The sequence below is a fragment of the Hyposmocoma kahamanoa genome, unplaced genomic scaffold (genome assembly GCF_003589595.1).
Source record: "Hyposmocoma kahamanoa isolate Upper Pololo Valley unplaced genomic scaffold, ASM358959v1 87, whole genome shotgun sequence".
NCBI classification, from domain to species: Eukaryota; Metazoa; Arthropoda; class Insecta; order Lepidoptera; family Cosmopterigidae; genus Hyposmocoma; species Hyposmocoma kahamanoa.
This window is the reverse complement of record NW_020654422.1, coordinates 13,459,435-13,475,246: the sequence shown is the minus strand read 5'-3', so window position 1 is coordinate 13,475,246 and position 15,812 is coordinate 13,459,435. Positions and strand designations below refer to the sequence as shown.

Below are 15,812 nucleotides of genomic sequence, written 5' to 3'. Positions count from 1 at the left end.
CAAATTTAAACGAAGGTACGAAGGTTACTTTGATGTATTAATTTGTATTTAAACGTGACAAGGAAATCCAATATGTCATTGTGTTCATTTATTATTATTATTATTGCACTTTTTCATTAATGACTCGTTAATATTGTATATTATGTTCAGCCTCTAATTTCTATTTGATTTTAGTTTTTGAATTATATTTTTCTCCCAACACAATCACTATTATTAAGGAAATAAATAAATTTATAATAAAAAATAAAAAATTCGTTAATAAGCCGTTAAGCCCACGAAAATAAATTCTTGGTGTCTGAAGTCTTTATATTTTCCACTATATAGAAATAAAGTGATAAAAATTAATATAAATCCAAACTCATTATAAATACGAAAGTGAGTTTGATGTATTTTGGTATAGAGATAGATGGGACCAAGGAGAAGGACATAGGCTTACTTTTTCTCACAAAAATAAATCGAAAAGGGGTGAAATAGGGGTGAAAGTTTGTATGGAGAACCAATCATTTCTTAAGTAAGTTAATTTTATGTCTTTTGAAAGAAATAAAAAATATTTCAGCGTTTATGACCAATTATCCCTAAAGTAAATAAAATGGGGGATGAGTAGGCAACGTACAGTGCTTCTATTTTCGCAATGATCCTCGACAATCTTCATGTTGGGTTTTATTCAGTTGCTATTAAGCTTTTGGTGCAGACCGGTGCTTGACCGGATGCTTTCATTTATGCTATTAAAAGAGCTTATTTTTTTTTTACATTTTTTATTTGTAATCCAATGGGAGGAAAGCCGCTAAAATCACATGCACTACAGAAAATTAATGGGTGTACTTGTATTTTTTACAAGAGGACGATATGTTCAAGAAAGACAACAATGGTTGTTTTGATAAAGTCCATAAACGTGTTTCTGTAAGTTGTGGTGTTGCAATCGGAACAGTAAAGAATATTTTAAAAGAATATGATAAAAAAGTTAAACAGTTCCTTTTCCTTTCTTTTACTTTATATATTTGTTAACTTGCTTATTGACATGGAGTAAATGTTATCAAAAATAGGGAAATAGTTTTACAGCTCTATATAGTTCACGCGGGAATCAATACAAAACAACAATAAAGTACCTATGTTGTTCAAAATTCAAATTATTTTAGATTTTAAATCTGATAATTAATGGGCATGGGCATTATTATTCGTATGCATACGGAAATCCGACGATTGCTGTGAGACACAGAGAAAATACAAGTACTGTAAGTAATGCAGACAAAGTCGCGGGTAGCAGCTATATTCCATAAAATTACACATAATATTTTATACGTTTATTTTTCTTGTTTTCGATATAAGCTGCATTCCATATTAGCGACTATCGAATTGTAGGGAAATGAGTATACGATTATCCGACCACTACTTATTACATAACTTACCTTTCAGTCTCATGCACCTTACTGTCCTTATTTGGGTCTCCAGCCATAATTGAAACTTTTCTCTCGCTCGAAGTTTTTCTGCTACAATTAGAGGCTTTTCTTTCAGCGCTGGTGAGAATAGAATGCAGGTTTGAATCTGATTGCTTGGGTTTCACCATGGTGATATCTGGTGGTTGGTATGGCTCTGTGTTTCTTATATCGCTAAAGTCCAAAGGATATTCTCGTATTGCCGTCATCCTGGAATTGTAACAAAAATAAGTCAATTATAGTAATGTTAAGTTTATTGAATATCGTGGTGTTTTACTACCATGATATATGAATGAATGAATGAATGGTGTTTTACTACCATGATATACGTATACGAGTGAAGATAAAGTTTTATAGATTTTTCATAGATGACGCTACAGCAAAGACTTCGTTAAAACAAAAAACAAAGATCTGCAAAAAGCATATCGCGAAATTCATGAAGTCTGCTGGTGCGTTTCGTGGCTCAAATGGGAAAGCGTCGGGCACGGTATGGCGAGGTAGGTGGTTCTAGCAAATACGGACCGAATGAACTTTTGCGTTCGATCTTTGTATTAATAATTATAAGTCAATGAATTTAGGCAGATAGATATACACTTTACCTAAACAGCTTAAATTTAATGCGGGTAAAGACGGTCTTATCGCTAAGAGCGATCTATTCCAGGCAACTTTTGAGAGGAAAGCTAATCAGAGCGGGATACATAATGTGCCAATAGCGAAATTGGTACTGTAAAATACGTTTATTTGCCAGAATACAGTAATTACAAAGGTCTTAAGTAAAATTAGTTACATTGTATTCAACCTGCAAGCAGATGTGCAAATATTAATGGGATTCAATGTTTCTTTAGTCTCTATAGTTTCTAATTAATGTAATGAATTTGTAAATTCTAAGTATTCTTTATTACTATAGAAGCAATGTGTCAAAAGCCATTTTGTCAATTTTAATTTAAAAGTATGTCCTTGTATCAATTTAATTTCGTTTGGTAATTTATTGTAAATAATTATACACATGTTGAAGCAGTTATTCTTATAAATTACTTTATGGCAACGAGGTTGGTATAAGAGATTCATAATTTTTGCTCTAGTTTGCCTTTGAATGACTTCACCGCGTGTTTTAAAATATTGAGGATGAGAGTTGACAAACACGCAGATATCCCTAATGTACATGCATGGCAAAGGTAATATGTTCAGCCTTTTAAACAGCGGTTTGCAACTGTCATCGAACCACGCACCGCAAATTGCTCGAATACACTTCTTCTGGACTTTAAACGCTCTTTCTAAGATTACTGAGTTACCCCATAGTACAAGACCGTAGATGAGCACGGACGAAACGTAGCCGTGATAGGCCGTCAACGCAGCTTCTCGCGAGACAGTTTGCCTTAGTCTTCGTAAAGCGTAAACAAATCTGTTTAGGTTCATGCACATCTGTTCGATGTGTTCCTTCCAGTTAAGGTTCTTGTCGATTGTTAACCCAAGAAAGTTAAATGTGTCTACTTCATCTACAGTATCAGAGTTGTAATTAATTTTAACCGGTATGGGATTTGAGTTGTAAGATCTATATGTCCTAACTTTGGTTTTACTTATATTAATATTTAAGTCATTGATGTCCATCCAACTTATTACGTCTGTCAGTGCTTTATTTACGTCAGTGTTAAAAGTCGCTTTGTTTTGGCATTTTATTATAAGAGTTGTATCGTCAGCAAATTGTAAATTATTATGATCAATAGCATGTGGGAGATCGTTAATGTAGAGTAGGAACAGTAACGGACCCAAGACGCTACCTTGCGGTATTCCAGCATTAGTCGTCTTAAGGTGTGATCTAAAAAATTGTTTTTCTAATCTATTATTGTGTTTGTTTTTTGTTAATCTACTTATTTCAGTATACTATGTCCGATTTTTTAAGTAGCTCGCTATCCAATTTTGGGCTGTTCCTCTAATGCCGTATGCTTCAAGCTTGTAAAGGAGTTTTGAGTGATTTACAAAGTCGAAGGCTTTAGTCATATCTAGAAAGACTGACATTACAGGAGTAGAGACGTTTATACTTTCTGTTACAATGCGCAAAAACTCAAAACATGCAAGAGTTGTAGAACTACCTTTTCTAAATCCGAATTGAGAGTGATATATTACTTTATGTTTCTCTAAAAATGCATTTATTCTGGAATGCAGAGCCCTTTCAAATAATTTGGATAGAGTCGGGATTAAAGTAATTGGTCTATAGTTACTTGGGCTTTCCTTATCGCCTTTTTTATATAGGGGTTTGACAACAGAAGTTTTTAGCTGTTCTGGAAAAAGACCATCACTAAACGATAAATTTACAATATGTGCAAGCGGATGACAGATATAAGAGGCACACATTTTAAGTATTTTAGTTGTTATACAGTCATAGCCACTGGATTTGGTGTTTTTTAAAGACATAATTATGTTATAAGTTTCCTTCTCATTTATCGGTTCCAAAACTATTGTATGGGAATTTTTATTCAATAAATTAGATGGATATGTCATGTAGTTTTTAGTCAAGTTAAGTTGGGTTAGGTTATTTTTATTTGTCAAATCTATAAAATAATTGTTAAAAATATTACAAATGTCATCTGGGTTTGAGTATGTCATATTGTTATGTCGTGTATGTTTTATGTCATTTTTACAGGTATTGTTAGTAATTGTAGATGAAATGGTATTCCATGTCGCTTTACATATTTTGTTTTTATTATTGTGGATATAAAGATTATTATTGATTTTCTGAGATTTTAACATACATTTTCTTAGGATACTATTATACATTTTAAATTTATTTGTATTTAACTGTTTATTAATATTTGATGTTCTGTATTTCAAATATAGTAATCGTTTTGTTTTGCTGCATTTTTTAAGTCCTTTTGTCAGCCAGAGCAGCTTTTTTGGCCTATTGTTAATTTTAACTCTGATAATTGGAAAACATAGTTCATAAAATAGACATATTAAATCATGAAAGTTGTTGAAAGCCTGAATTACATTGTCTAAACCTAAGATATCGGAAAAGGAAAGAGCTGAAACGCATTCACAGAACTTCTGAATATTTTCATTTCTATAGTCTCGCCGCTGTTCGTACCAAGTGGTGATAACTTTTTGCCTCCCTATGCTCAAAGTCAACGTTTGTGCAGTTTCGTGGTCAGAAAGAGCCAGAATGTGAACGTCTGCTTTTACTAATTTTATGTTACTGACGATTAAGTCGATACACGAGTTTAACCTAGTTGGTGATTTTATGTGAATGTTAAAGTTAAAGTTTTGAAGAATGCTCTGAAGATCTTTGGTAGCTGTATTTTCCTGTAATATGTTGATATTCCAATCACCGCAAATAATGATTTTTTTATATTTGAATTTGACGGACAGATGGTGGAGTAAAGTGTTTAGTTTATGTAGGAATAAACCCACGAAAGTTTTTGTATGATCCGGAATTCTATATATATTAACTACAATGAGACCAATACCTACAATTTCCACACCACAACATTCAAAGTATAGTTTCGATGCCAATTTCGACACGATAGGTAGGGGTTTGAAGTCTAAAATACTTTGTATTAAAACGTATGTGCCCCCTTTACTGTTTTCGCGACAATAACTTGACGCTAATTTATAATTACTAAGTTTTATGTTAGTTTCCGAACCTCTTTTTACAAATGTTTCACTAAAGCATATTATATCAACCTCATTACCGTCGTCATATAATTCCTTAAAAGTGACCTCTAAAAGATCTAATTTCCTACAAAGACCTTGTATATTCTGATTAAAAATAATAAAATTGTCGATATGAGTTTTAGATGTCGAATGTTCATGAATATTATGACAAAGATGATAACAAGTCGGTTTCTGAATGTCTACGTTACGGGCGAAAAAAATTACTAACGTTAGCTGAAGGCTTAGAGTTGTGTAACTTACGCAATTTAATGCCACTCTCAATGAACTCTCTCCTGTAATTTAAATAGTCGATCTCTACATTTAGTTTGAATACAATAGAGTTTCAGGACGTTTGATCTTTAATATTAATTAATGTACAATTTATATAATTTTTAGTGAATCTTTCTAAGTCATAATTTAAGGTGGCTGTGTTTGAACACAGCCACCTTAAATTATGACTTAGAATGATGCAATGGAAACAATATCATTTTCGAATTTATTGTCCAAATATTGATTTGTAATGATTAAAAGTTATGTTGAACTTATTTATTTACATATATTTCTACAATATTTTGTTTATTTTTTTATTTAATAGCACATAGGAAATAATTTGTCGTTAAATAAAAATACGCTACGTTTATTACGTTAAATTATGACAGCGATCTTTATGCTCCTTGGGGACACTAACTGTTGACACTAGACTATAATTTCGAAATCGCAACGTGACAATCAAGATTCAGCTTGTTTCATTTATTTTCCTTTGTGAAAATTAGGAAAAATAATTGAAAACAACGTAATTTTAATTACGTTGTTAGATTTCATTATTACAAACTTTAGGTACTTTTTTGGCAGTTATAATTCTCTGGATGTAAATAATATTAAGTACTTTAACATGATACTAAAATAGGACGAGTCAAAACATCAAAAAAGAAAGAGATGGCATTATACAGTTCATGTAGCGTTATTTCTTTCCTATTTTTGGTAAGGAATAGACATTATTGGGAAATCATTCGTTCTTTCACCCACTTCAGCAATAATATATTACTAGGTTGATAGGTTTGGCATGGTAAGAATATGAGTAATATTATAATAAGCTTACAATAAGCTTACATTAAAATAAGATTTTTTGAAAAGTTATGGTAGGCCCCCAGCACTTAAGTACTAACATGTGTTTTGAATATAAACTATTTGGATCTGAGATATACATATAAAAAAAAACACCGAGAGTGTGCAATGGATTTGCGTGATTTAATTCCGCCTCTTCATCCCCTTTCCATCATCAGAGAACTAGACATAGGTTGGAGTTCCACCCCCACGTTGTGGATATTCCTAGGAGTCGCATGAAGCGTTCACTTCCACATTTATAATAACGGATAAAGAGTGGAATGCCCTGCAGAGATAATCCCTGAACGCTATAAATTCAAATTTCAAAAGTAAGTGACCAGGAACCAGAGATAAGGCTGGGCCTTTGGTTGCTCTACATATGAAATTCTTAAAATTTAATGTCATCGTCAACATCATTAACTCGTGTATTCGTCCCACTGCTGGGCACGTGTCTCGCGAGGCGAGGATTTAGGCCGCCACATTGGTCCAATGCGGGTTGGAACTTCACACGTTTTCCGTGGGTTTTGGACCTTCTTCGACTTGCAGGTTTCATCACGATGTTTTAATTCGCCGAAAAGGTCGTGGTAAATTTCAAATCTATTTTCTTACATAAATTCTACTACTTGAGAGGCGGTAGGAGAGGCAATCGATTAGACTACTATGGCTGATGACGTGCCGAGCCAGAATTACATTCTTTACTTTATCAAAGTAACACTTGAAGCACCATGTTATTTTAATAGAGCATTAAATTTAATATTTGTACAGTTGGACGTTTATTACTTGAAGTAAAGAAATCTTTAATAATTTTCTACTTTGACGGCCAACGCCATCTAGCGAAACAGACACAAAGTATAGATAGTAACTATTGAAATCATACAGTTAAAAGTCAGTGATATATCATACGAGTATCATTTTGTCAAATTTTATTTAATGATCATGCTTGTACGCTGGTTTTTTTACGTCTAAGGGTTGCCTCTTATTGCCGCCGCCGGGTTGCGCGACGCGGCATTGAAATGATGAAATGCAACATAAACATTATTCTCTACAAGATAAAACAACATTTGATTAAACAAAAAATGAAAACGAAGCTCCTGCTGCAGCAAGCGGCGGCGGGCGCAATTTATAAACTGCAATGTATTATACAACACATTTTCTACTAAACAAAGTATTTTTTTTATAATATCAAGTGACGGGACGAACAAGTCGTGCGCCTGATGGTAAGTTACACGCCTGTCCATAACAGTTGCAGTGCCACTCAAATATTCAAATCGCAAAGATCTAAGGGGCACTCCCATTGCGCCCGACACCCTGTGACATAAGTTGACATGTCCCATGTGCCTATAATTTCACTAGCACCCTTACCCTTCAAAACAGGAACGCAGTAAGGCTCACATTACGGCTTGGCGGTAGAAATAGCTAAGATAGCAGTACTTCCCTGGACGAGCTCTTTCACAAAGAGATCTACTGCTACTAAATCTGCGTTTATATGAAACAGTAAGACATACAGTACAAAATCTCCTTTTTCAGTATGAAAATTTGTCAATGATTACGTAAATCCAGCTAAACTGTTCCTGATATAAACGGTTTTCCAAAATTAATAAATAACAAATTTTAATGTATTCTATACGCCGACGATATATCACTGATATATCGTCGCGTCTCCCTCCTCTGGAAAAACAACTGTGTTTTTCCAGAAGGGGGAGGCCTCAACGCCCTGCTATGGGTGCGGCGGCGACACGGCCACGGCGCAGCATATTTTAGAGATGTGCAACCGCTGGAGTGCGCAGCGCCACACTCTGGTAGGGAACATTGGGAGAGATCTGTCGCTGCCAAACGTGGTAACCGCCAATGCTGAACAGCGAGGAGTCATGGGAGGATGAAGAGCGGATATGCCAAGACGCAGTCTAGCGGAAACGGCGGTGAGGAAGAATTACTTCACGCCTATTTCCCCAGTGAGGCCAGCGGGCAAGGGACGGGGATCCTTTGCTGACATTGCACGGTCTCACCCGTCTGGGGTGATGGGTCAAGCGCCCGACCCTCCCCTCTTAAACGCGGGAACCTTGACAGCAGCCAGGGCGATCGGGTCTGTGAATCTGGTGAATCTGCGCAATCCCATGGCGCCCACTACACCCGGCCAAGAGGGTACGCCGGAGGTATTAAAAGTGGGTATACCCTACATTTGGATCAGTCCCACATAACCTTCGAGCTGGAGGGTACACATATAGCATTTCCCCATTTACAAGACAAAGGTATTATGATAGACAATAATATGGACTGGAAATCAGACACTTAGACAATGTTCCATTTAAAGAGAATGACATAATTAAAACGGTCTTAAATACGTACTATGCGTATGCATTTCCATGGCTCCAATACAGTGTAATATTGTAGGGTAACAGCATAAATTTAAAAGATATTTTTGTAATTCAAAAAATATACATTAGAATCCTGTCCAACATAGATCAAATAGACTCATGACGATCTCATTTTATAAAACATAATTTGTTAACCCTAACCTCAATTATAATTTATACTCGAATCATGTAAATTACACGTAAAAATATGACTTTGTTATTAGATAATAAACGTAACGAAAGAATAAATATAAATTGGAAGTACCTTTTTCTAAATTAAAATTAATCAGTAACAGCCTACATTCCATATTGATAAAAAATTATAATAAATTCCCAATAAAAATCAAAAGCAATAACAAATACATAACTTTTAAAATATTTAAAACAAATGCTCATTAAAAATGCGATTAATCTGTAGAACATTTTTTTACAGACCAATCCGAGTAAGTAGTTTCTTAGACTTTAAGGATATACTTGGTACTTGGTACTTGGTGCAACGGGCTGGTTTCCGCAACTCGACGACAAAGCGCCTTTAAGGATATATATATGATATAACTTCAAATACTAAAAATGTTCCTATTACCTTGTTTGTTGTTGTTGTTATACTTTGGATTATATACATAGGCTAACCCACCTCGTGGTAGCACCAACGAACTATTGAGTGTGTTCATAGACCGCTGGGACTAATATTACAGCATTGTGTGCAGCTCCACAACAGGATATAATTTTTTTTTTAACTACTAACACTGGTTTTAAGAGAATTTGTTACTAATACTGTGCACGAGATTCCGAAATAAATGCTTTATTATTATAAACAATGCTATAATGTTATGTCAAGAGTTAAATTATTATTGCAATGTAAGTAAGTAATTGCTTATGTTCCTCTTTCAAATTGTTAAATCTTGCACTGCCCCAACGGGATCTACATGAACACATGTATATTTAGTAAACAAATTCATTGTCTCGTAATCATATTAGCATCATATGAATATAATAATATCTAATTTTGAGTAACTTCAATTAACAAGTTCAACAAATTAACAACCCGTCAAAATTATCGTGTCAACAAATCAACTAAATAGGAAATGTCGTGCTGAAATTGTAAGTCATAAGTGTTCATTATAATGGTATGTAAACAGTATAATCGCATGAATGCAAAGGCCGTGTAGGTGTTAAGTAATCTATTTGAATAGCAATTATCGTCATGAAAAGTGCATTCTAATGAACTGGATTATCCGAAATTTTGTATGGAATTTTTTGGGCATGATAAAAAACAAATAGATAAAAGTTTTGTCAACTACTACTTAAAGTCTACAGATTTAACGGTATCGCCAAGTTCACACAGATTTCAAGCTTAGGAAATTGTCACTTTTTTATGAAACCAAATGATGGGACGAACAAGTCGTGCGCCTGGTGGTAAGCGACACACCTACCCATAACGACAAGACAAAGATCAGAGAGGCACTGCCTCTGCGCCCGTCACTCTGAGACATAAGTTGAAAAGTCCCATGTGCAAATGTGTAATTTCACCAGCACCCGGAACGTTCAAAACCGGAACGCATTTTTTAAACTCCACAATATGTTTGCAGAATTTTTATCAGAGAATTTTGACCTTTTATATGTTTATGCAACTCACTGTACGTGTACACGTTCGTCAAATGATGCTGTAGTATTCAAATAATTATATATTTTTCTGGAACACACAACGTGGAAATAGTTCACTATAACATATCACTTGTTAATTTAATAAGAATTAAACAAAATCACTACCGTTACACGTTAACGTCCATTTCCCGAAATAATTTTATTCTACTGTGTTATTAAACACAACGATGCTCTTGTTGGTATACCGCACTCTATACATTTTTACACGTCTCTTCCTTATAGGATGAGGTATGTAATGCTATATCAACGGGTAAATAGCTAATGCATAATCTCACAATATAATCAATGACAGAGGCCACTAGGAAAAAAATATTTACGACATTATAGTCCTGGAATGTGTGAAATTTTTATTTGTTACGCGAATCAATGGATAACAAATAATAACAACTCATTGAAATAATCTTAACAAACCCCTATCATAACAAATAAGTAGAAGTTAGTTCTTCTTCTAATCGTATCGATAACATACTACTATAGTATAATTACTATAGTGGCCCAGAACTTAGCCACGCCGACCGCGTCACTAGCAGCCGCCATTAAATCATCAAGCGTACAGGTATTAATTCACGATATGAGATGAGCCATTGTTTGAGTCGTACCGCACAAGCAGTCCAGACTGGAACCATCCGAAAACCCCCACATGAACAAATTGTCCTTGCTCCGACCAACCTGAGTTCGAAGCCTATTCAAAAACGTCCACATCGGCCATGGCAATTCGTGTCCAGGAGGAAGACTCTCAATAGGCGGGACAAACGTAGATGGTACTCTTTCGCGCTCAGAAAGTTTTATTCAGTACTTGTATTGATTCAATATAAGCGCTACGGCAAGTAGTAAGTATATAAATAATTGAATTTTGTCAGTACGTCGTTGTTGATGATACTTGTCTATGGAAAAGCAGCTGTAAAGCCCGTAGTTGGTTTTTGAGATCCATATAGCGAAACGGAGTACCCTATACTGTCATATTTTAAAATTTAATTTTACAGCAAACGCTGTTAGTCATTTACGGGTTCGCAATCATATACAAAGTTTTGCTATTCGTTTTTGCTCAGGCGTTACATGCTATGGCGCTGTATATACTCGTAGTATATACAAGGAGTCACATGGTTATGGTACACGGAAGGAAAATGCTTTAAATGTTGTAGATAGAATATTTTGCTTCATGGTGACATTATTAAACTAAGTAATTGCATTCAAAGATTAAAAAAAAATCCTGCCTCATTTGGGAATGGAACCTACCAAAAGTATATCACAAAAGTATATCTGTATTTTTATGATGCCAATTGAAAGGGTAAATTGTAAGGATTAATTCATTGTAAGTTGTTACTTATCAAAATTTATTATTAGTTGTTATCATAAAAAAAACGAGCACCATGAAATTTAGATTACGTGTCCGGCAAGAACCTCGAAGAATGAAGAATATGTTTATTATACTTCTACGAGAAGCAATTTGACAATGTTATCGAGTTAAAAACGATATAGCTTTCTTGCCTGTTCTTAACAAAAATTGAGACTTATTTGTCAGCGTGCGGGTTCTGGAATGCGAACTTTTTTATAAAAAAATGGACTTCAAAAATTTATGAAATTGAAATCGATTAACGGAAAGTGGTTGATTAGCTAATTTGCCACCTAAATTTGAATGGAACCATTACCTATTCAGTAGGGCTAGCACAACAGCGCGCGACTTGCGTGAGAGCGACATAAAGCGCGAGATACTGCGAGTCTCGCATAGACGTCTCACCCTTTATGTCGCTCTCGCGCAGGTTGCGCCCTATCGTGCTGGCCCTACAGGTACATTACATTATAATCAATTGTTGAAGGAGTAAGTGGTGTTAAAGATCGGCGTGTGAATGCCACAGGTGCGATAGGTGCATATTGGCGAGCCAGTACTTTGGGTTTGGAGAATCGTGAAATATATTGCGGAATTGCAGGCGGACTCTCGTCACGTCGTGGATTGTGCAAGGCCGGATTGAACGGACAAAAGGTAGGGAAGATTCTGAAAAATGCATGAAAATTAGGTAATACTGCATAACAAATCGAGTTCTTAGGTTGTCGAATTCCGTGTACTTGTTTTTCACTTGTTTATAAAAAATGTCGAAGTAATCGCGTGACATACATACGAAAAAAGAAAAAAAACACCAAAACACACAAACAAAACACGAATTTAGAATTTCCTTTTTTCGAGTCGGTTAAAAGTGATTGAATTTTGTGTTGTGCGATGTTCCTTTTATATCTAGATTCTATGTTGTTTATTGTAAGACTTAAATTTTATAATTGACTATTTAGATTGGTTTCATAATTATAAAGCATACACCGTAAAATAAATGAGGGAAAGGAACGTGGTTAATGTCAATTCTCATTTTTTCAAAATACAACAAGAGACAACAAGTACTACATTTAAACAAACACAAACCTAACCTTGACTAGTAATGATAAATGTATATAATTTTTGTTATTAATAAGTAATTATTTTGAAACAACTGGATAAATAACAACGTAAATTGGTCGGACAGTACGTCATATGGTAGGGTATGACTAATTGAACAGTACCTACTATTGACGATACATTTGTGGCAAATTTACAACAGCAGTTTAAAGACCGTCTCAGCCGCGCGCCGTAGTTATATTTCGTAATTTGATTTTGATTCCAGTAGCGCGAGACCTATATGAGAGAATAGCAGTATCTCGCACTTTGTGTTGCTTTTGCGCAAGTCGTTCCCTGTCTTGTAGCCCTACAGTGTTATCGTTGATGTGTGGATGTAAAGTTGTGATGGTTTTACAAAATCTACACAAAATCTATTTTTAATTCTCTATTTTCTTAAGGCGAGGTATTTCAACGAGATTCATATATTTCAGGGGACGATGTACGGGGGGACCGCCCCTCACGTCCCGCAACCCGCACGCTGACAATAATATGAATAAAATAAGAACAGGCAGAGAAAATTTGACATATATCCATCGTCGACGAGCGCCCGATGGCGACTGACGGATCAGCGGGTGTCGCGGCGTATTGTTGAACCGCTGGGCTTCTGTTGAAAATCAACTTTTGGCAGGTTCTCAGTAGTACTTAAAACTTAAAACTTAAAACTGTCGAAGCTGCTGAAGCTGTGACGAAGATGTTCAAAAAGTACGTTGATGATACTTTCACAATATTACTAAAAGATATTCTTGCACCATCTTAATCTCCTTAGGTAATAAGCTCCGGTTTACCATGGAACAAAAGAATTCTAGTAGGTACTTTAGATTTCTTAGATATTTTAGTCAAATTAAATCCCAATAACACTTTAGGCATACTGTATGTCGAAAGAAAACCCATACAGATAGGTACCTCAATGGTTATTCCCATCACCATCCTAGCCAGTTTCAGAGAGTACATGGCGTCTGCGACAGTAATCATGTGGCCGAAACTTCAACATATAAAGCAAGTGCAAACAAGCTGAAGATTCCACTCCTATGCCACAGACGCCGTCTGAAGGCATCAACAGTCGAGCAAAGACCTGCCATTTCACCTTATGTGAGATGTGTTACAGGCAAGATTGGAAGGTCTTCAGGCGTGTGTCTGTCAAGACCTTTTTAAGTCCCTGAGGAAGATTTGTCAGTTCCTGAGACCCGTCAAATGTAACATCCCCTTACAGGATGCAGGAGTTTACAAGCTTCACTGCGAGTGCGGTCTCTTTTATATTGAACAGACGACGTACTACAATACTTCGTATTTGTACTCGCATTAAAGAACATTATTAGTTGATGTCAAACACCGCCGCGTAAGTCTGCAGTCTGCGAGCATGTCATGGCTAAACCTGCACACTCAATTAAGTTCGACAAAACCCCAGGTCCTTGCAAAAGAAATCCTGTACCTAGAATGCTGCGAGAGGTCATTGAAATTAAAAAAACATCTTAATTTATTTATTTAAATTTTATTGCATTTATTGCAACTTTATTGATTTAGATAAAAAAGAATAGTTTCATTTCCTACGAGAAATGTCTCCATATAAAAATAATATGCACAGTTTTTGTTCTTAAATAATACATTTTAGACGCTTATTTTAACCTGTTTTCAGGATTTTATAATATGTCGGTCGAAGTACATCCGTACATATCGTGTAACAAATTAGGCCATACCTTAGACAATATCGTCTATTTTTTGTAAGACAGTAATTTAACAGAAAATACCGGAACAATTTCATCTAGCAAAACAATTTTTCCTCCTTCTCCTCCTGTGACTCGCCTTAAGACATTGGCATTTAGTAAGAATAAATAAATAAAGAAACAGTAGATAACATCACATACATTGCTCTGATCGCAATCTAAGTAACTAAAGCACTTGTGTTATGGAAATCGGAAACTACGACGGTACCAGAAACACCCAGATCCGAGACAATTAGAAAAGTTTGTATTTACACTGACCCGGCAGGAAATCAAACCTGGGACTTGACCATCGACGCCGTCAAGTCAATATTTACCTATTTTTGAGTCAATTTAGTTTTGAAATTAATTTGACTTGAAAATAATAAACCAAGTACCTCGATATTAGTTTCTAGGTCATGTCTACTGAATGTCATTGAGTTTGATTAGTCAATGTACAAAACAGGATCAAACTTCAATTATTGTATGAAACAAACACACATGGCTCTTCTAATGCTGATGATTTGGATTCGAAATCATGCCATGTTCCGGTAAAATCAAGTCACTAAAACGACACATTCCAGATGTTTGTATTGAATTTAAAAAGATCCATGGCAGTTATAACCAACATAATAAGTGTTTTAAGTTTCATCGTACACTTACATAGAAAATTAATAAATTCCACACTATTCCTAATGACAAGATTAGACTTTCATTTACATAGTACCTAAGAAGACCTTTAGTATACGAATACATGAAATATAAAAATATTTGCAAACATGTTTCAAATCGCAGATTGCCCTGTAAAGTTTTCCTTCACTGTCATAGTAAATTATAATTATTATAATTATCGCCAGTTTGAGCTTATAAGAATTCAAATCTATGAAACTTTAGAGTATTATAATAAAGAGTCACTGTTCTTTTTCGACTGCATGATTTGAGTGATTGCATTTTTTTAATACTTTACCCGAAAGAAAAGAAGTTTCGACTTACCGACAAGACACGTACGCAAAATATTAAAGAAATACCAAAAACAATCATAAGCACACACTTACACACTTGTGGAAAAACCACAAGTTTATTTTAATACCTAAATAATCACCTTTCAAAAGAATCCATTGTATGAAGAAAAAGTCCTTAACGTAGTTTTTACACGAAAATATTGGGAAACTTTAAAAAACATTAATCAGAAGAATTAAATTTTAAGACGAAAAATAAAATTCAAAAATGGAATAATAAACTTTTCGCAGCGCAATCGTCATCCGAACGTGAAGATCATCAGACGCTGGCGCAACAATTATACTGAATGCGAATGTAAACATCAGCAATACTTATAGCGTCGATTTGATAGTATATTAAGTGTTTCAATACTTTAGTACTTTATATTCTTGTAGTTATATTATAAGTAGTTTCTTTATCTCTAAATACTGGTAACACAAATATTTCAATCTCATTTTGTGATGGTTGCCGAAAAAGCGACAATGGGCAA

The 15,812-nt window shown here is 34.9% G+C and overlaps 1 protein-coding gene across 2 annotated transcripts in view; it reads right to left on the bottom strand.

Moving 5' to 3' along the window:
• The window catches only part of LOC113235088 (sodium/hydrogen exchanger 9B1-like), a 77,437-nt gene extending 61,828 nt beyond the window's left edge, over window positions 1-15,609 (bottom strand). For both annotated transcript variants that reach the window (XM_026470655.1, XM_026470656.1), the window contains exons 1-2: window positions 15,426-15,609; window positions 1,407-1,643 (exon numbers count right to left, since the gene is read on the bottom strand). In XM_026470655.1, coding sequence (XP_026326440.1) covers window positions 1,407-1,643; window positions 15,426-15,442 — 254 coding nt within the window. In that variant the 5' untranslated portion in view covers window positions 15,443-15,609. The remainder of the gene's footprint in view (window positions 1-1,406; window positions 1,644-15,425) is intronic.
• Between the last annotated feature and the right edge of the window lie 203 nt (window positions 15,610-15,812).